Source organism: Myotis myotis, unplaced genomic scaffold (assembly GCF_014108235.1).
Source record: "Myotis myotis isolate mMyoMyo1 unplaced genomic scaffold, mMyoMyo1.p scaffold_m19_p_7, whole genome shotgun sequence".
NCBI classification, from domain to species: domain Eukaryota; kingdom Metazoa; phylum Chordata; class Mammalia; order Chiroptera; family Vespertilionidae; genus Myotis; species Myotis myotis.
The window spans coordinates 54094327-54116105 of NW_023416379.1; the positions used below are offsets into that span (position 1 = coordinate 54094327).

General features: G+C 38.0%; 1 protein-coding gene across 4 annotated transcripts in view; it reads right to left on the bottom strand.

The window, feature by feature from the left end:
- ORC3 (origin recognition complex subunit 3) overlaps nucleotides 1-21779 on the bottom strand; it is a 57079-nt gene that overhangs the window by 381 nt on the left and 34919 nt on the right. For 3 of the 4 annotated variants that reach the window (XM_036316643.1, XM_036316640.1, XM_036316644.1), the window contains 7 exons: nucleotides 21332-21411; nucleotides 13158-13291; nucleotides 10208-10287; nucleotides 8974-9074; nucleotides 3319-3460; nucleotides 1420-1536; nucleotides 488-567 (listed from right to left, as the gene is read on the bottom strand). In XM_036316643.1, the coding sequence (XP_036172536.1) occupies nucleotides 488-567; nucleotides 1420-1536; nucleotides 3319-3460; nucleotides 8974-9074; nucleotides 10208-10287; nucleotides 13158-13291; nucleotides 21332-21411 (734 nt within the window). The remainder of the gene's footprint in view (nucleotides 1-487; nucleotides 568-1419; nucleotides 1537-3318; nucleotides 3461-8973; nucleotides 9075-10207; nucleotides 10288-13157; nucleotides 13292-21331; nucleotides 21412-21779) is intronic. The other variant, XM_036316642.1, reaches the window with a different exon arrangement.

Below are 21779 nucleotides of genomic sequence, written 5' to 3' on the forward strand. Positions count from 1 at the left end.
GGGCCATGTTGTATTTTGACAGGAGGTTAAAATATCAATGTTAAAACATTAGTAAATGGAAATATAGTTCAAAATATACTCCTAAATTAAACAACCCTTAAGGGAAACCATTAAATGTAATTAGAATCCAGTCAATAAGATATGACTGGAAAGTGCTTAATATTTACCTGATTTTTTTGCATAGTATGAAAACTCCTGAAAGTACATTAATAACCTTATAAAAATAGAGAATTCAATAATGACAGTTTCGGATATTTTTGGTGAATTTTGGAATATGATCTTGCTATAAGTTTCAAACCAAGTATTTTATATTTGACCTCATTTTAGATTGTTTGGATTAAATATTTAGAAACATTCTGGGATGGAATGGTTAATATCAATAAGGTTGGCTGCATCACATCTTTATAAATCTCGAATGTAGATCTTAGAAAATTATAAACATTCTATACATATACTTGGACATTGCAGAGTGGTTTTAAAAGGATACTGAATAATGTCATTCCTTTCTTCTGAGGTTATAGAATTGGCATCTGTTTTTTCAGCAGCTGTCACAACTGTTGCAAAAGCCTTTTGAGAGAGAAGACAGAAGAAAATAAAAATCTCTACTGTTGCCAAACATCTTTAATTGCCCTTGATGGCTCTATATGAAGCCAGGTCAAGCACTGCTGCTGCTAACTGGCACATTTTTAACAATTACACCAAGTTTCAGATTCTCAAAACTATATTAATATTCACTTTAAATCAAATACACATTAAAAGATAATAAGAGTGGTTCCTGCATAATGTTATTTCAGAGAAGAAATGTGCAGAGAAAAATTACTAATCAAAGTTGAAATTACTAATCAAAGTTGAATCAAATTTCATTACAAATTACTGAATCCTCTACTCCCAACCTCTATTACCCTAGCAAAATGCCTGTTTTTCTTGGAGGCAGCCAATTATTTTTAAGTGGTGACAACAGATCTGTAAAATAGGGCCTTCAGCAGTTAACTTTGTAATATTCTGAGGAGGGAAAGAATCGTTACTTAAAATAAGAACAACAGTTGTCCATGGCCTTGCCAACTATTCCTTGTGCTTCCTCATTGCTAGTGTAATTATTCTAATGGGTTTTTTTTTTGTTTATGCTGTAAGAGAAATGGTAGTTAATATACTTTTACTTTGTGGAATAACAAAACTGATCTAAACTGCTCAGCTTCTGCTTACTGTTATCTTGGATTTGATCCCATGAATGCACCATTGGCTTGGATCAGAGTGCAGGGGATTGGGAGTGGGACTGTTGAACAGTAAGCTGCTATTTTGGAGAAATTTCTGAAGCATGAGGTGATTTATGCTTTCCAAAAAAGACATTAAGAAAAACATCCCAGGAAAGTGTCATGGATAGTGTACAAATACACAGTTTGCTCTTCTCCCTCCACTTACCTCTGACCAGTCCACAAGGTTGATGAGCCTGCTGCACTCGAGGTGCAGTTTATATGCTATGCAGATGTCTGGGGCGACATTTGGAATGCAGCCTTCTTCACTTTTCAGTGCTTCATTCTAAAAATAACAGTAAACTAAGATGATTACCTTTCAGAAATGATTAGGTACAAAATCAGACAATAAAACTCCTGACCTAAATTTAGTAAATCAGTATGTGGAATATAATTTCCTTTATTTAGTGAGTTGCATTTACTCTCCAACAGTTAACTGCTTGTTTAGGATTAAGTCTTGGTCATAATCCTGGTAACTAAAGAATACTCCCAGGATCAGAAGACAAGCATATTTTTCATTTTTTTTTTTTCATTTTAGTAATACATTACTAATTTCTGCAACCCTAATGCATTTCTGGTTTCCATAAAAAGTTTATGAAATTCTTTGTGGATTTTCAACACAATGCTACTTCCAACATTTGAAATTACTTGGATTCTAGCAATTACTATAGCGTATTAATACCAACACACTACTATCAAGTCTATAATCCCAAAGGCTTATCAACACTGCAGATCCTAACCCTTACAAAAATCGTGTTTTTCAATTTATTTGAAATCCATGGTTCTTACTTAGAAACAAAATCTTTCTCACACATTCACTTACACATGGAATTTATTACACTAGAGGCCTGGTGCATGAGATTCATGCACTGGGGGGGGGGGGGGGCAGGAGAGGTCCCTCAGACCGGCTTCTGGCTGAGCAGCACTCCCCCTGTGGGAGCACACTGACCACCAGGGGGCAGCTCCTGCATTGAGCGTCTGCCCCCTGGTGTTCAGTGCATGTTAGTAACAGGTCATTCCGCTGTTTGGTCGAGTTGCATAGTATGCTTTTATTATATAGGAAGGATACTCCCAAAGACTGCTAAAATCACACCAGTTCTTTTCTGTGACCTACCACTAGCCAGAATTATTTTGTAAGAGACTTAATGTGTGCTTTATATAATAAAAATGACTTGATATTTTGTGCTGTGAATATGAAATTACTCAAGCTCCCCCACTACCCACCATCACTGAAGACCCCTGATTTATATCTTCCCACTCAAGATTTCTCTTATAATGCTTAGCATGCCTGTGTGCCATTTTGGAACAGGAAACTAGTACATTAGGATACTTCATAGGTTTCATGGAGTCACTTCTTAGGTGTCCTTTGTGTTAAGATTTCTACATGGTAAACTGAGTTGACAACTTAGTGACTAATATTTTAACTTAATATTAACTTATTAAAAAACTGTCAACAAACTTTTTAATATATGTATATTAACTTACTGCAATATAGCTTACTAAAATGTTTAAAGTGACCACTTTACCTTGCTAAAGAAAGTTGATTTTTAAGATCCTGATCTGTCTTGTACTCTCAGTATAAACAACTTCGTAGAACTATCAAATGTGTCTGGTTTTAGGAGCCTATCCCTGGCAGATTCCGGCCATCTGGAGATGCTCTCTCAGAATAGATCTTTCCTTGGTTTAAAATTCAAGATGAAATCCCAGAGCATTTCTAAGTAATTTTAGTAGGCCATATAGTTTGAGCCATTATTTTGCTGTTATTGTAGGAAACATTTATTTCACAAGAGTAGTAGCATTTTACTCATGTTTTAGTATCTACTGATTTTATCACACGAAGGGGAAGACATTTACAATGATCCAATGTTGGCAGCATTAGTTGATTATTTTCACTGGCTTAGAAAACACCCTCCGAAAGTCTAAAGGATTTTTAAAGGTATCTGACAGAGGTGACAACTCTGGGCTGCCAACTAACTGCCTGGTCACTAGGAACTGTAAATTTATGTTTTTGTGATGAGTAATTCCTGGGGTCTGACCCAAACTGTCAGAGAGTGAATCTGCTCCTTACCTTGAGATAATAATAGGGGTTGTTGAGTGCAGTGTGGAGGGCCATGCGCGGAGCAGCATTGAGGTGCTCGTGGAGGGTGTGAGCAGCGGTGAAGTACACCACCTCGTGCAGAGGCTGTGTCTCGGGAAGCAGAAGGTATTCTCTGAAAAAGCCCAAGTCAGCTATCAGCATTTAGATAAGCACAGGTTTAAATTCAATGTAACATTTTTGTGAATCTGGGGGAAGACTGAGCAATTTGCTTAATGGGCAAAATCAATAACAACCAAAAACAAACCCAAATATCAAATTCAATGCAGGTTTACAAAGAATTGTACCTATTCCATTATTTTTTAAAACTTCCAGAACTCTTTAGAGCACAAGAAACTATATTTGTTCTGATTTAAACCTTTAAGAACAAATGCACATAAATTACATTTCTGCTATGAACCTTTAGAGTACAATTTCTTAAAGTATTAAAGATATACTTTCTTAAATTGTTTAGAAAACCAAGATATCCACATTCCTGCCAGAGCAAACACTTAACTCTTGCAAATATTAAAAAGGCCTTGTGCCTGGAATTAAAAGTTTACAAAATTCTTTTTGGATCACAGAAAGTGTTTTAATTGGTATCTCTCATAGAAATGGTACCTTGAAAGTTTTTTATGTTAGAATTACTTTTTACTTTAGAAGGCAGAAAAGGCTAAATGATAGCTTCACGGAATTGAAAAACAAGCAAATTTAAAAAGTGTAACTTGGGATTCTTCTGAGTTAGATGATAAACATAATTAAATCTGAACTTAAAAAATAAAGCATTAAAAAATTCAGTTTGAGCCAATGTGGCTCAGTTGGTTGGAACATTGTCCCATGCACCAAAAGGTTGTGCATTTGTCCTTCAATTGCAGTGTATACAGGAGGCAACAAATAAATGTTTCTCTCTCACACTGATGTTTCTCTCCCTGTCCCTTCCTCTCTCTAAAATCATTTTTTTTTAAATTCACTTTGAATGTATAATGAGCCCATCAGCTGGTCTCAACCATGATAGCGACATAGGTCTTTGGTGGCCTAGAGGACGGGTCCTCAAACTATGGCCCGCGGGCCACATGCAAATACAAATATTTGTTCCCGTTTTGTTTTTTTACTTCAAAATAAGATATGTGCAGTGTGCATAGGAATTTGTTCATAGTTTTTTTTTTAAACTATAGTCCGGCCCTCCAACGGTCTGAGGGACAGTGAACTGGCCCCCTGTTTAAAAAGTTTAAGGACCCCTGGCCTAGAGGGTAACAAATTGGAAGAAGCTTTGGTATACACTACCCAAAGACAGAGTAATAAGTCACTAATTCAGTGAACTCACATGCCTTCAGAAAGATTCCTGGGGCTTAGTCCAGTCCTAGCATTAAAGTATTTTGGCCACATGACAGACTGTAACAGCTCCTTTTCCCATGTGTGCAAGCAGCGCATTTACCTCAGCCCAGTTACCAGGGAAATCACCCTCTTCTTCCTGGAGTTCTGGCTTTCTCCCTCCTGCAGAGGATACCATTCCCCAGAAAATCCCACTATTCCTGCTCACCAGTGTGTCAGTGGAGGAAGAGATAGTGAAGAGGGTATTAACCATACACATCACTCCCCAGTATCTCCTTCCTCCCTGTCTCAAGAGCTCCTGGCCCCCAGCTCAGTCCACTTATGTAGACATCTGCAGTCAATCAGAATAAAAACCAATTGCAAGGAGTATGACTTGTAACTTGACCTAAGGACCAGCATTCTGTACCTCAAGTACTGCTAACACCTTACTCAAGATTAAGTTAATTTAGCTATAGCCGCAGGAATGGTTTTGGTGATGCTGAATGCCACCCTGGATGGCTGGTTACTCATAATTTCTGACCATAATCTCTTCCTACACCAACCTCAGGCTGTTTCTCCCCAATCATTAAAGACTCTATTGACATCCCTGCTATGTAATAAGGACTAGAAGTTTAACAAGGCAACCAGATAGTTAATTTCAGAAAAAATTATTGTCTCACATTTGTAATCCTCTCCCTTTTCAACATCTTTATATTTAACTAGAGGCCCGGTGCACAAAAATTTGTGCACTCGGGGCGGGGGGCGGGGGGTCCCTCAGCCCGGCCTGTGCCCTTTCTCAGTCTGGGACCCCTCGGGGGATGACCACCTGCTGGCTGAGGCCTGCTCCCTGGGGGATTGGGCCTAAGATGGCAACCAGACATCCCTCTGGCAGCCCTCGGGGGATGTCCACTTGCCAGCAGGGAGCAGACCTAAGGTGCAGTCGGACATTCTTAGCGCTGCTGAGGAGGCAGGAGAGGCTCCAACTACCACCGCTGTACTGGCAGCCATCAGCCTGGCTTGTGGCTGAGCAGAGCTCCCCCATGTGGGAGCACACTGACCACCAGGGGGCAGACGCTCCTGCATTGAGCGTCTGCCCCCTGGTGGTCAGTGTGTGTCATAGTTGACCAGTCATTCCCAGTCTTTCTGCTGTTGGGGTCAGTTTGCATATTACCCTTTTACTATATAGGACAGAGGCCTGGTGCACGGGTGGGGGCTGGCTGGTTTGCCCTGAATGGTGTCCTGCATCAGGGTGGGGTCCCCACTGGGGTGCCTGCCCAGCCTGGATGAGGGGCTGAGGGCTGTTTTCAGGCAGGCCAAGCCTGCAACTGAAGCTCCCAGTCTCTCCTTTTTTTCTTTTTTATTCTTGGATTTATTTACCTTCTGTAATTGAAACTTTGTTGCGGCTCCAGCTGCAAGGCCGGCTGGCTGAAAGCAGGTAGCTGGGGTTTAGCTTCTATAATTGCAACATTGTTGCTTAGAGTGCAGCTCAGAGCCCAGCTGCAGCAGGCGGGGAACCTTGGCTTCCTCCATCACTGGAGCAAGCAAGCCTCATGTTCGCTTCAGCTGCCTTGCTGCCAGCCGCCATCTTTGTTGGCAGTTAATTTGCATATCGCCCTGATTAGCCAATGGGAAGCATAGCGGAGGTATGGTTAATTACCATGTTTGTCTATTATTAGATAGGATGTTTAGAATTCCTAAGGGAAAAAGTCTTTTTTAATATCCTCAAAGTATCTCCATCAGAGGTAATATATTTGCCTATATTTTGTTTCCACTGGGCTACATTAAGGAAACAACTATAAACCTGGAGATTGGCACAGAAACATTCTTCTGCAACTTATTTGCTGTGAGAAGAAATATGCAATTAGTCGGACACTACAGCATCTACCATGCTCATTTTGGATTCAGATCAGAGAGGTGTTTTTAGGGAACTGGTAGAACCACTTAATATCAGGGGCTAAAAAGTTGAAGCTTATATTTTGGTAAAAACCATTAACTTAGTCTCTGCTCTCAGTAGTCTCAATAAGGCTCATGGTACACTGGGAACCCTGCCTTTTGGAGTCTATTACTTATGTTTAATTTTTTCCCCCCAAGCAATATGTTTAACTCGATAATTTCCACAAACTATATATGAAGTTTCTAACTATCACAATTCAGTGAAGTACAAAACATTAAATAACAGGCTGTGGGAAGAAAAGGCAGCACCAATGGTAGCACCTTCCAATCTTGGTTGGCCTAAGGGTAGGGGGTGTGGACAGATTCTTTTTAAACAGAGCCCCTCCTTTCAATGTACAAAAGAATTACTACTGATATAAAATTGAATTGCAAACAAAAGTAGACTAAAAAGAAAATACTACTCTACTTTGGGGTGGAAATGGGAGTAAAGAATGAGTCCTTCAGAGTCGGAGGGGAGAGTTGGGGGGAGGTTATGTGGCTGTGACCCCCGGTGGCCACTCAACACTGTTTCACTTTTACTTTCGGTGGTTTCAGGAAGGTCCGATTTTTCTTTTCTTCCTCTTGGTATTTGCTTCGAAGTTTGCCAAATGTCCACAAGGCCATTTTGACTTTCCTCAAGCTTTTTCTAGCCACTTCCTTTCCCATTTAGCTTTTTGAACTTAAGTCTCTTCCTTTGTCACTTCCTTTCAAGCATCTCTTTGGCTTCTCTCTTCCTTTTAATTTCCAGCTCAGCAAAGTTTCACGGTCTGTTTGTATCACTTGTTTGAACAGCTCTAGATCACCTTCCTCCAGAACTCCAAGCTCTTCTCGAACAACTGTAATGTGACTGATCCTTGGCAACAGTATGGAGAAATAACGAGGGCCTTTTGACAGATGTCATCATACGGGGCCTGGGACTTTCCACAGTCAGCCTCTTGCTGGGCTTTAGCTGCTACATGACTTCTCGGGTCCCTTTTAGCTCTAATATGCTACAAATCCTAATCTCTTTCCTCCTGGGAGAGTCAATCTTAGTAAAGAAAGTCAATCCTAGTAAGGAAAATTTTGTGATTTCACAACATATTTCAATCATGTTCAGTTTTATTTTAGTAACTACTCAGAAAGGTAAAAGGTCTGACATATTAGGTCAAAGATCACAAATGGGAAATGGTTGTCTGGTTTCAAAGCCTACAATTTGGGATTTGTGAGAACTACAAAAGGAACCTGATATTTGGCTTAGAAATTATGCTACAATTCATTGCAAAATTATTTTTAGCAACTGCAATGGTCACAACCTGGTAAAAGGGAAGATCCAGGAACTTGGGTCAGGAAACTATAAGAACAGGGAAGCCAGCAGGGCAAGATTAACTCTACGAGTTCTATAAGGTCATTTCTGGTTTGTAGGTCAGTTCAACATTGCATTGCATCACTTTTATATGACACATTTCTCTCACTGTAAACTGCCTTTGTCATACTTGGTTGGTCATTTGGACCTCTTTCATGACATTAGTAATTTCTCCCCAATGACTAGGAACAATGACTCTGCCCCCACATTGTCCTGGAAAATGGAACTTTTCACTTTCAAGAAGGTCAGGTAATTTATCAGAAAACCACTTTTTGTCTTCAATAACTGAGCTGCTATATTTTTAGTACTTGATTCTATTCAGTGTCTAGCTGGCTGCTGAGTTAGACTGCCATTAAAATATAATCAGCAATGATAAATAACAGTTTGTTTTCCTACTCTTTAACTATTAAGTCATTTTCTTTTTCTCACTTGCCTTGTTTTTCGATAGCAATGATCTGGGTTTCCCAAAAAGGAATCATCTTTAAAAAACAAGCAAGACTGGTAGAATTCTAAGTTTGCTATGAGTACATTTCTCAACATGAATTTAGTGCTGATAATGAGTCGCACAGGTATTCTCTAGAATTATAAGTCCTTTCTTTACTCGGGATAAAATAGGGCATTACGGCTAGTCTGCTCTGGGGCTTGGCCCAGGTCCAGCATACTCTTAGCAGAGATAGAGAAAGAATAAAGTGCAATAATCTGAACAATAGATTTAATTAAAAAAAAAAAAAGAATAAAGTGCAATGCAAACACTGTGTTATTAGAGAGGGGGAAAATGCTTTCTGTTTTCATCACCACCCCTCCTATCCCAGTCTAATGAACTAGATCAAATTTAAACCTGTATTTTTGAACTAGCTGTAAAAGAATGCACTAAGTCATTTTGTTTACACATCTTCATAAGGATGGAAAGACGATCAAAATTACAATTCTAAGCTGGAAGGAGGAACCTGAAAAGCATAAAGCCTAATCTAGGGGGAAGTGTCCCAAAATGGGTATGGATGCTATCACATCAGTGCTATTTGGGAAAATAGCCAGATTTTTAGCCCTTAAGAGCAACCACTCACCTCACCAGACTGTCAATGAAGTTCACAACTTTTTCTCTCAGGATTTCAAACTTGGTTTGTTTCTTTCCTGTTCTTCTTAACTCCTTCATTTCCAATAGTGACTGTGGATGGAAAGAACATAGCTTTTCTGGTGATTTGGAGAAAGAAAACCCCTCAAAGGCAGCTGATGCCCTTTGCCTAAGACAGAATATGCAAGAAAGAATCAGATCAAAATGGGTTCTTTTTTATTTTTAAGGTCTGGAAAGAATCTTTCCTCCTAGTGTTTTGCTCCAAACACTGAGTAAATTTTCAGGGAAAGAGGAAAAGGGCAGTTAACATCGTTACTAAGTTATATGGCAGAGTGCTCACTATCCACAACTCATTACTTCATTTAAGTAAAGGACTTACAAGGAAAAGAAAAACCTCACCCTTTTGCCATACTAACAGAATAGATTTCCATGTGGTTTGCTTTTGCTTAGATTGAAATTTTATTCTACATTTATCATAACTTGGTATCATGCTATACAAAGAAGGTTCTATACTCTGGCAACCAAGATTCTAAAGTTAGAACTAGCCCTAACCAGTTTGGCTCAGTGGATAGAGCATCGGCCTGCGGACTCAAGGGTCCCAGGTTCGATTCCGGTCAAGGGCATATACCTTGGTTGCGGGCACATCCCCAGTGGGGAGTGTGCAGCAGGCAGCTGATTGGTGTTTCTCATCGATGTTTTTAACTCTCTATCCCTCTCCCTTACTCTCTGTAAAAAATCAATAAAATATATTTTTTTAAAAAAAATAAATAAATAAAGTTAGAACTACCTGAAAAAGATTACAATGGGTATACTGCAGTTCAATTTCTGCTCTACATGACTATACATTTAAAAAATCAACAAAAGTATCTAAAACTAATGAGGTAGGCTCAACAGAAATACCAATAAATACATCAGATAAATAATTGGATTCTTTTTTGCAACTATGTTCCCATTTTCCCTATTGCCAGTTAATTTTCTCTCTCTCTGAGGCTACAGGAACAGTTTCCACCTATGTTCACTAGTAAATTCCAGACTGTGTACATGGAGAATGAGGCTGGCAGTGAGATAAATAGGATGTTTCATTTACAAGTAAATTACAAAATCTGCTTTGTTCCTGGGTGTGATTTTAAAAGGAAAATAGAAATATCCAGGCAGAGCTAATCTACAGTACATACTGGAAAAAAGGGAGTATCACAGAAAGTCACTGGAAGGAGAAGTGACCTGACCTTCTGAAGATGATAGAGGTCTGTCTTCTGAAGCCCCTTTGACTGTGACCCAGAAGCATCTTCTTCCTCTTTGACTTCTGCTTTTAATACAAAACCAATATACAGCAACTGGGATAAATTGATTCACGTCAGGAGAACCAACATTTCTACTATTCCAAGAGAAATACAGTTACATTTGGCAGGGGATCAAGGGTCCATCAGATAAATTATTTCTTCTAGAAGCTAAAGGTCAATAAATATTACATAACTTATGCTGCAGAGGGGTCTTGAAAAAACCAGCTACTGAATTTTTAAAATGTGACCACAATGAAAACAAAGTACAAACAAATACCCTCCTCCAAAAAAACCAACAGCAAAAAGCGCCAAGTCTTTGTCCTGTTATAAATAGCTTCTAAAAATCAAATTTAAACTGTATTCCTTTGACTATGCCGATGATCAACAACATAAACCTACACACTGGCAAGTTTGGCCCTGATGTTCCAATGTACTATTTTTGACAAAATGCTATTAAAGTAATAAAGAGGGTGTGTAAAAGTTTTGACATAATCTATTAAAACACAAAGTGCACCTTTGCTCTTCAGCATAGGCCACAGTAAACCACATCTGGCCAGAGGTGCAGCTGTGCTTCTGGAGAGGTGAGGCTGTATACCCTCTTCCTCGTGCAAGGCAGCTGCTAGAACTGCACACTCACACGGCTCATTCGGACCAAGTCTGAAACAGGAGGATGCAGCTAGGGAAGCGATCTTGTTCTCAAAGAATAAACTTCCTTTTAGCTATGGATTATTCTTGGTTCAAGAAAGATATAATTTAAGGTTAAAATATCTGATAAATTCTTTGTCCCATTTCATTAACACGTAGCAGATTCTTAAAAATAAATATGACACTCTGACCTACTTAACCCTCCAAATGTAATTTTAAAACCAGACTATAATATGTAATAAGTGTGAAGGAACCGGAGATAGCATATAGTCAAATATTTCCGCTTTCCAATGTAGGGGGTTTTAATGTCACTTTATTAACAACAATGTATCACTTTTGGAAATAGAGAAATTACAAACATTTCTTCTAGACACTAGTTTTGCTTCAACTTGTAAAATTCCTTATTCTTTACACTATTAATCATCTTAATCTCCATCCTTCCCATTAAGCTACATTACTTCATGTAGTATTTAGCACATCATAGAATTTGTTCATTAGCTTATGTTACATGAACTCTAATTAAAATTATATATGCAGTTTTATTTTACAAATATCCGAATCCAATTTGGTGTGGGGTTTTTTTGTTGTTTGTTTTTATATTTTTATTGATTTCAGAGGAGAAGGGAAAGGGAGAGAGACAGAACATCAATGATGAAAGGAAATCATTGATCAGCTGCCTCCTGCACGCCCGCTACTAGGGACCAAGCCAGAACCTGGGCATGTGCCCTTGACCAGAATCAAACCCAGGACCTTTCAGTCTGCAGGCCTACGCTCTCTCCACTGAGCCAAACCAGGTAGGGCTGAGTCCAATTTTGTAAAAGATTGAAATTTACCTAATTTATCTTAAATACTCCTAAGTCTTGTACCCTATTTATGTCCTTAAAGTGGACTTCACTGTCCCAGTGACCATAATTAGGGGGCATTTAAAGTGAGAATCGGTGAGAAAAGAACAATGAGCTGGTGATTAAGAGAGGTAGGTACTGGTCTGGGTGCTAGCTGGCTGTGGGATTTTGAGCAAGTTCCTTTCTCCTCTGAGCTTTAGATTCTGTATTGAGGCTGGACTCAATGATATCCACAATTACCAATTACAGCCCTTTTGAAACATGGTTAGGCTCATGCCCACCCACAACCTGGAGGGAACCCACCCCTTAGTCTTATGGGGTACTTCCTCCTTTTGCCTGTTCCTGCCACTTGCTCTTTCACCTTGCATTAACTAAGCATTCCTCCGGTGCCTAACACTGCAGCAGGGAGACGGGGAGGGGTATCAGCAAAAGTGGTTTCCTAAATCCAAAGGCTTTACAAGACAAAGGAACACTTGCCAAACAGGAAGGATTACTATGGGCATTACAAGTAAAATATTTCCACTAATCCATGTCCAATCTATGTGCTTATACATTATCCACCAAGCTGTCTCTTTCCCCCAAGCTCCATTACAATTTTCCTGAATAGGGGAAATGCTTTACCAAAAGAATTCCATACTTTGGTGCTAGAGAGAGAGCAGAAGAGCCCATGAGAATTAATGATCAGCACCAATCTGTGGTGCCCACAAGAACAAGAAGTCCTGGAGCATGAGAACAGAACGTGGGCACTTGTACACAACCAGGTACCCCAGCATCTGGCAAATATAAATATGGTCACATGGGGGCCATGAAAATAAGGGAACTGGTAACCCTTCAACACAGAGAAATGGCAGGCTGCCTCAGTTCACTTTCACTGAAGGATTCAGGCTCTTGTAAGTCTGATTAAAGCAGACCTCATGCACTGGTAATCAGCACACCAATGAGCCTCACTGCTGTGAAAGCAGTTGAGAACTATTAATTTTTCAGGCTTCCTAATGACTTATGCAGTGTTTTTGAAATCTATAAAGGACCTGATGGAATGCTTAAGAAAAAAAAAAAATCTAAAAGGAGTCCTTAATTATGATGCCCTGCTAATCTTATCAATCTTAATATTTTTGTCCCTCCCCCACCTTTTTTTTTAAAGGTAAGTCCTCCAAATTATCCATCTGCACAAAGAATGTTTCTATTTTTCGCCCATTTGATGTTTTTCATTGCTTAAACCAAAGTTGGAAGATAACCATGTGACCTGTTTGTAATTATCAATATGTAATATTCTGAGGCTTGGTATACTGACTAATCATGAACTACTTTATGCCTTCATCTCTCAATACATCTGAACATGGGGTTTTCCATGTCATTTTAGCTACATGATTTTCATAGCCAGTAAAATTGGCAGGATATCATCTTCTCACCATCCAGGCTCTGAAGCTGGGCCAGGAGCTCCTCTATCCTCTTTGCTGTGCTGCCAAGCTGCTTTTCAGAAGAGGACTTTAAAACGCTGCAACACTTCTGAAGGATGGTCATCAGTTCATCCTTTGCCAACATTCTAGAATAGAATCAGTGACTGGAGATGTAATATAACTGGAACATTAATGAGGTTAAAAAATATTGTCTACATATGAAATGATTCTGATCAGAAGAAGATGGTATAAATTCTTCATTAGTAGCTACCAACATTTGTTGGAGAGATTTTCCTCAATATGTATGACATTCAGAAATATTCAGAAGAGTTCTCATGATGAAGCTCAGCTTAGAAAGCTTACAAACATGTGGGTTCAAAGTCTGGCTCTGGCACTTACCATGTCTGCAATATAGAACAAATTACCAAACACCCCTGATCCTTGGTTTCCCTGTCTGTAAAATGAAACAGGGACTTACCTATTTCACAGCTTAGAATGGAGGCTTAAAAACTAATGAGAAGATGTATTTGAAGACTCTAACACAGTGATTGCCATACAGTAAGCATTGAAGGTTTCCCTTCACTTCAGATATAAATGTAAATATGAGACAAGAAATGTTTGCTGAGGAAATAACACTTATGCTAAAAGAAAGCTTGCTTGGAAGGACCAGAAGAGTATCACAATAATTTCTCTAATTACTATTTTAGCTATGCTTTATATCTTTTATGGGCATTATAAACATCAGTCAGGAAATCCACTTAACTTTAAGTAACATGGGAAATTCTGCTTGTTTTGTAACAAGCGGAAGAGTTGTGTGACTCATTTAAGGCCATCTTGGAAATCTTTGTTAGAAATGGAGAAAGAACACAGATATTCTCAAATTAAGATCCTGTTCTCAGAGCCATTACTTATAGGATCTCTCCACTAAGATCATATTCAGTAACAGAATGAAATGGAATCAAGTTAATATTAGTAATGTTAAGCGCTATGACATAAGTATACAAGCTATTCTCAGCAAACAGTCCTAAATTATGAAGACTACAATGATTAAAACTTCTTATATTAATCATGAAGAAACAATCAGACAAATCCAGAATGTATGCTATTCTGCAAGATAATTCTCTTATGTTTGACAATTTTCATAATAAAAAATGGGGAAAAATACTAATATTACTAAGTTAGGGGGAAAATACAAATCTAACTAGATTATGACTACTGAAAAAATTAACCTGGTTACTTCAACTAAAATTTAGATGCCGACTGAAAAACAAAAAAATATCATACAACCAAACCAATATATATAGAAACTGGTAGGGGTGGACAAAAGGCAAACTTTTCCTGATTTAAGAAAACATGTAAAATCTTCTCTTCTGCCCTGGTCAGTGTAACTCAGTTGGTAGGAGAATCCTCCCATCCACCAAAGAGTCCAGGGTTCGATTCCTGGCCAGGGCACACACCTGGGTTTTGGATTACATCCCCCCAGTTTGGGGTGCGTACAAGAAGCAACCAATTTAAGTTTCTTTCTTTCTCTCCCCCACATCCCTCTAAAAATCAATGAAAATATATCCTCAGGGGAGGTTTAAAAAAAAAAGTGATGAGCTATGTTAAATGCTGATAATAGTTTAAAAATACAAATGCACACGGAGAATAGACCATTACATTTAGGTACAAGAAGGTCACTGTTGACCTTGATCAAGGTAGTTGTGCAAAAAACAAGTAAGTTAAAGAGAGAATGGGAGGAGAGGAATTGAAGATAGTGTGACAATGCTTTCGAATTTTGGTGGATTCCATCCAGCACATTGCCTTCAAAGAAATAGAATAAAACTGAAAAGAAAATATTTGAATTTAAAAGTATAAAAGCCATCACACTAGATTACTTTGAAGAGAAAGGAAAAAACACATCTAGGATAGATGATATTAATGTGGAAAATGAGCTATTTATCTTTAACCAACTTGATTAAGTGATTATATCACCATCAAGTAAATGGTTCAAAAAAGTCTTGTCGTACTTAGTGTGTTAAAAGTTTTATAGGTTGCCCATAAAAAATGTTTCCTTAAATGAGACAGAAAGAGAATCCTTTAGCAATCATTAAAAGCAATCATCCTGCAGGGCAATGGAGTGTTCTGCTTCATTGTGCAGAATAATATCTGGTTAAGTACTGATTATATAAACGTCTGATTGAGAACAGACTATAAGGAGAAACTAGTCAATCCACGGCTAATGCAAAGATCTGAATAATGAGCTCACAGGTTTTCAACACACCATTATAAAACTGCTTTGAAAAATATTCAAAAACGTAAACCTGAAAATATATCAATGAAGACAAGAAGAAAAAACAAAAATGCTTACAAAAAAAAAAACTACAAACATTTAGAGATTATCTTCTTCAAAGACAACACAACAAAGCAATCGTTATGATCATGACAAGTGAAATAAAATATGCATAATTCCTCCTAAGCCTCGCTATTTCATCTTAGATGCCACTTCTCCAAGAAACTGCTCAACCTCCAAATGAAAGTTAACTGTACAGTCTATTAGTTCCTCACCCATCACAGCCCTTATTACTCTGTATTTAATTGCCTATCTACTTGTCTACCTTAATCTCTCACTTGGGCAAAATTCAATGTAGGTAAAAACAAGGGTCATCTTTGCCATCAGTGGCTCAACATATCAAGCACAAAAAACTACAAAAGTATAATGCTAAATTCACAAGAAAAAATAAGTTGTCAAACTAAGTTTGATTAGCTATTTCTCCATTTTATTTCTTAGCTACCTCTTCATTTTACTAGCAGAAAAGGAGTAGTGGGCATTCACTTTAATAAAAAAAAACTTAAAATACAAATTCAGATTTTTTTTCTGTTTATTGATATAAAAAAACCATGGCTCACTATTAGCAGTTAAATACTTTTTTCCAGTTTTGGACTAAGAGATCAATTTGAGATCAATGGCCCAAAGTCATGCACTTCTCTATAATTAAGACTTATCTTTTCCTTTAATGGCTTCATTTCTTCCTCAATTTCTTTTTTAATTGACTTGAAAGAGAGGAAGAGGGTAGAGAGAGAGAGAAACACTGATGTGAGAAACATCGATCAGCTGCCTCTTGCACATTGCCTGACTGGGAACCAAACCTGCCACCTGGGTATGTGCCCTAATTGGGAATTGAACCCACCACCTTTTGGTGTATGGGGCAATGCTCCAACCAACTGAACCACCTGACAAGGGCGCCTATTCCCTTATTTTCTAGAACAGTGTTCCTCAAAGTGGTTCCTGGACCATATGTCCAAATGTGGTGGAGTGCTTGTTAAATTCAGGTTGCTGCTCACCACAACACTGAGGTTCCCAATAATAAGATTCAGAATTCTGGGGGAGAGGGCATAAATTTAATATACCTCAGCTGATTCTTATGCACACTAAAGCCTGAAAAGCATTACTCTAAAAACATTACTCTCAACATATTTTGCTGTAAAATGAACTTCAACAGTTCAGTAGTTTGTCTGACTTTACCACAAGCCTACAAATAATTGTGGAGAACCCACTGTGATGCAAATTCAGAACTGGCAATCCCTGCTCTAAACATAAGAAATTAGATGTTAATAGTGCAAGCTCATGTATCTCCTGCATGGATAAATCTAGATCAGTGATGGCGAGCCTTTTGAGCTCGGCGTGTCAGCATTTTGAAAAACCCTAACTTAACTCTGGTGCCGTGTCACATATAGAAATTTTTTGCTATTTGCAACCATAGTAAAACAAAGATTTATATTTTTGATATTTATTTTATATATTTAAATGCCATTTAACAAAGAAAAATCAACCAAAAAAAATGAGTTCGCGTGTCACCTCTGACACGCGTGTCATAGGTTCACCATCACTGGCCTAGACCATCCAAAGTTAGATTACTGCTATTTAGGGAGCATCTCACAGACTGCAGAACTGTCATTTTCATCACTAGACCTTTAAATATCATCTAAAGATGATCTGCAAAGTCAGAAAACAACGCATTATTTAGATTCCAAATCTCTAGTCTCTTTGAAGTAAGCTAAAGTGATCAAATGTTTTTTGAGTCATGTTTTTTCAACTCAGTGAAAGCTGAGCTATATATTACTGTTTAACTCAGAAGCCTTCCTCAGAAATTAGAATAATTTCTTTCAGTATAAAGTAAATTCCTTCAGCTATCAATCAACTTCAACTTGCAAATCTGTTTCTGCAACAAACTCATAAAGTTACCCTCAGGATAAGCAGACTATACACTATGGCTTCTTTTATTTATGTCTGCAGCCTGTGCCAAGATGACTAGTGTCAGGACATGACGGGGAGGAGGGATGGGGACGTTGAGTCCCCTGAAACTTGCTCAGCTGGCTCATTTTTAAATATATTTTTATTGGTTATTTTTACAGAGAGGAAGGGAGAGGGATAGAGAGTCAGAAACATCGATGAGAAACACCGATCAGCTGCCTCCTGCACACTCCCCGCTGGGGATGTGCCCGTAACCAAGGCACATGCCCTTGACCGGAAATGCCCATATACATTTCCTTTTATACCACCTTTCAAATAATTAAAACAGGATTAAAAAACAGACTGAACTTTCAAAATTCAGATTTAAATTCCAGCTCTGCTAACTGCAAAAAAATCACTCAATGTTTCTGGCTTTGGTTTCCTTATTTGGAATAAAATGGAGTAAGTATGGATGAGTAAATCTCAATTGATGGGGTAGGGGGCAGAATAAATTCCCTAAAAAGGGGCACACTTTTCATTATCCCAATTTAAGAATCGTTGCCATAGCAATCCATCGCTCCTAATGTGAGGGCACAGTACTCTTCAGGCCCAGCTGATCCATCACCTTCCTCTAAGTTGAGGACTGTGACTTAGATCAATCTTATTATGAAGCAAGGTTTTTAGAATTACGTATATCTGAAAAATTCTTGATCTAGTATTTAGTTTCTAGATGGCTGTTGAGAGAGTCTCTCCAACAGGAAGGTAAATTTTTCGTCTTAAGGTCTTTCATAGCTGACCAGGAAAAGCCAGTGTACTCCCCCTAGCTCACTGCAGAGATGGCATCATTTTTACCACTTCCTGTTCCCAAATGGCATTTTTTTTTAATATATTTTATTGATTTTTTACAGAGAGGAAGGGAGAGAGATAGAGAGCTAGAAACATCAATGATAGAGAAACATCGATCAGCTGCCTCCTGCACACCTCCTACTGGGGATATGCCCACAACCCAGGTACATGCCCTTGACCGGAATCGAACCTGGGACCTTTCAGTCCGCAGGCCGACGCTCTATCCACTGAGCCAAACCGGTTTTGGCCCAAATGGCATTTTAACTTAAATATGTCCTTATATAATTGGATGTAGTTGAGCAAAAAATTAACCAATTCATATCCTGTATGTGGTCTTCATGCTCCAAGAGTTGACTCAGAGAGGAGAAGTATGGAAGACATGCAGAACCATGTACTCATATCAAATTATGACATATTATTACGGTATACTTGCATGCTCCCCACATACACATCAATGTCTGTTGCATAGATTTTTAAAATAACTGTGATATAAAATCCTGTAGATCTTTTCCTAAAAATCATTGCCAAGACCAATGTCAAGAAGCTTATTTACCGATTATGTTTTCTTCCGGTTTTATGGTTTCAGGTCTCACATTCAAGTCTTTAATCCATTTTGAGTTGATTTTGTGAAGTATAAGATAGTGGTCTGGCCTCATTCTTTCACATGTATCTGTCCAATTTTCCCAACACCATTTATTGAAGACTCTTCTTCCCTCATTGTATTTTCTTGGATCTTTTGTCATTAATTGCCCAAATATGTGTGGGTTTATTTCTATTATGTTCCATTGATCTATCTGTCTGTTTTTATGACAATACCATTCTGTTTTTGATTACTACAGTTTTGTAATATAGTTTGAAATCATGAAGCATGATGTCTCCACCTACATTCTTCCTTAAGATTGTTTTGGTTACTAGGGGTCTTTTATGATTCCACAAAAGAACTTTTTCAGTTGGTTAGATCATTGGCTTGATACACCAAGGTTGTGGGTTCAATCCCAAGTTAGGGCACATACAAGAGTCAACCAATGAATGCATAAGTAGAACAAATCGATATTTCTTATTCTCTTCCTTCCTCTCTCAAATCAATAAAAACATTTTTTAAAAAGAATTAAGTACTTTTTAAGGGTCATGAAATATTTCATCAAGTAGATCTATGGTTATTTTAGCATGTCACTTTCCAGATAACAGGGATTTTTCAAGAGAAGATATTTGAGATGTTACTAGACTATGGTTCTAACAGTACCTTAGTTTTTCTTTCCAAAGTAACATTCAATTATAATTTTATTCTTAATTTCTTTCATCATTTGAATTGTTTGAAGACAGATGATAAGAATGTCTAGTTTCCTAAATTCAGATGATTCCTAATTAGAATGCCAAACTGACAAGTGTCTCTGACTTCCTGTCTATGTCTAATCTGCACAAAGGGGAAAAGAAATCCAGTCCAGGTTCCCAGATTCCTTCCCTTTTGTAGTGCCCACTCTTGCTGGTCCTTTCTGTAGCTGCTTTATTTGCTCTTTGTGCCTTTTACATTCCTATGTTTCTGACCTCAGCTTAGCAAAATGACTAAAACTTTGCTTTCTATTGTTTATGCTTTATGAAACCTCCAAATCCATAAGTACAACAGCTTCAAAGTGAAGCCTGGATTAGAACCTGGTTCCATCAACAGTTAAGAGAATCTGGAAAATCACTAAAACACTATCTGTGCTTCAGTTTTCTCAGCTTTAAAGTGTGGCTAATAGTATATACTAGTAATACTTGAGTACTGAACTGGAAAATGTATTGAAAGTACATAATGCAGTGCCTGGCACCCTACAAGCCTTCACACAGAGTGGTTATTATTCATGTTTCCCTACCCTAGTTTGGAATTGCTATCCATGATCCTTGACTTGTACCCCAAGACTACAGGCCAAGGGAGATACAGAAGGAAAAGAACAAGTCCTTCCCTGACAAAGGAATCTATGAGTTTGGAAATACCAACCTGGAGAAGGAAGACAATCGCTAATCATGAAGGTTTAAGAGGAAATCTAGCAAGAATCAATTGGGTGTTTGAGATAGGTATGTTAACTTGAATAGAAAACAAAAGAAGTCTCAGAAATATTTCAGTAGAAGTATATAAATACATAGAAATCTCTTACTGGCATTTAAAAAAATAAAATACAGCTTTTCAGTAGCAACCTAGTTTCCATGGGGAGTTATTTTTCCAAATAGCATAAAATTAGTTTCCCATCTTAAACTGCACCTGCTAGATCCTAAACATTTGTATTATTAAGTCTCTGGACTTAAAGTGCTGTCAATGTGAATTTTCCTCCTACTGTGCCCATCTGTTCTTTTCTTGTGGGCCCAGAGGAAGCCAAAGCTTAATAAATATTCAGTTTTCAGACATCTTTATATTTTCATATGCGCATTTATATCCACTGAGGAAAATTACAAGACTGTGTGCAGAAACTTAACTCACACTTGATTTTCCTTTTCTCATTGTCCAAGTGGTCACTATTTTTATGGAAGACTAAAGAGTCACCATACATATAAAGCTAAGGAAAACAAATGATTATAACTTTAAAAGATGCATTTGTCAAGGATGGTAACTGATCTTTGATAATAGTAACTCCACAATATACCTTACTTATTCATGTAATATTAGATAAATAATTTATGAATTATCCCATGTTGATGTGAACAGGGCCAGCTCAGGTGGGGAAAAGCATCAAGGCCACTGCCTACTCATGGTTGCTCCTCAGCGAGGTCAGCAGTGACCTCCTTCACAGGATGCATTTTCCCTAGTGATGCTGCTCCGCCACTCAAGCAGCGAAGGGCCATGGTGAGCTCGCTTTCCATGACTACCTTCCCTGCCCCGATGTCAAGCTGGCTCCATGAGAACTATCCACACCTACTCGTGTAGTGTTACTATTTGACTTGTTTTACTTTAAAAATCACACTTAAAAACAAAGTAACACCAACAAAGAAATGGACGGTTGCTACATTAAAAACACTGTAAGCTACAAACATAAATTCAAGATAGATAGAAATATTAGACACACATGGCTACTTATAAAACTACTTGGCAGGCAGAGGTCTGGAGGAAGATGTTACATATTGGCAAGCTTAGAGCAGACTAAAAAAAAACTACCTCAGCAGCTGCAAGGCCGATGCATACTCCTCTGAATCCCATATGTTCTTTTCTAAACATGTGCAGTACAGCTCTCTGATCTGTAAGTGAATAGCACACTTATGAGGAACCAAAAGTGATGTACTAAAATGGCATACTACTAGTTTGACAAAATCCACATAAATAGTCAAAAAATTAGGGTTATTAAAAACAACCATTTTCTTTAGACGACAGCAAAACTGGCATATATCACATGGATCAGTCTTTATAAGAACTTCATTTGCATACAAGGAAAACGAAACTATATTGGAATTGGCTGTTAGTCACTGGTCACTTTGCAACACAAAAATCATGAAAATGATAATGTGATTAATAAAAAAAGGCTTAATGGCAGCAATCATTTTATAAACAAGTCATTTTTAAAAAATATTTTTATTCATTTCAGAGGGGAAGGGAGAGGGAGAGTTAG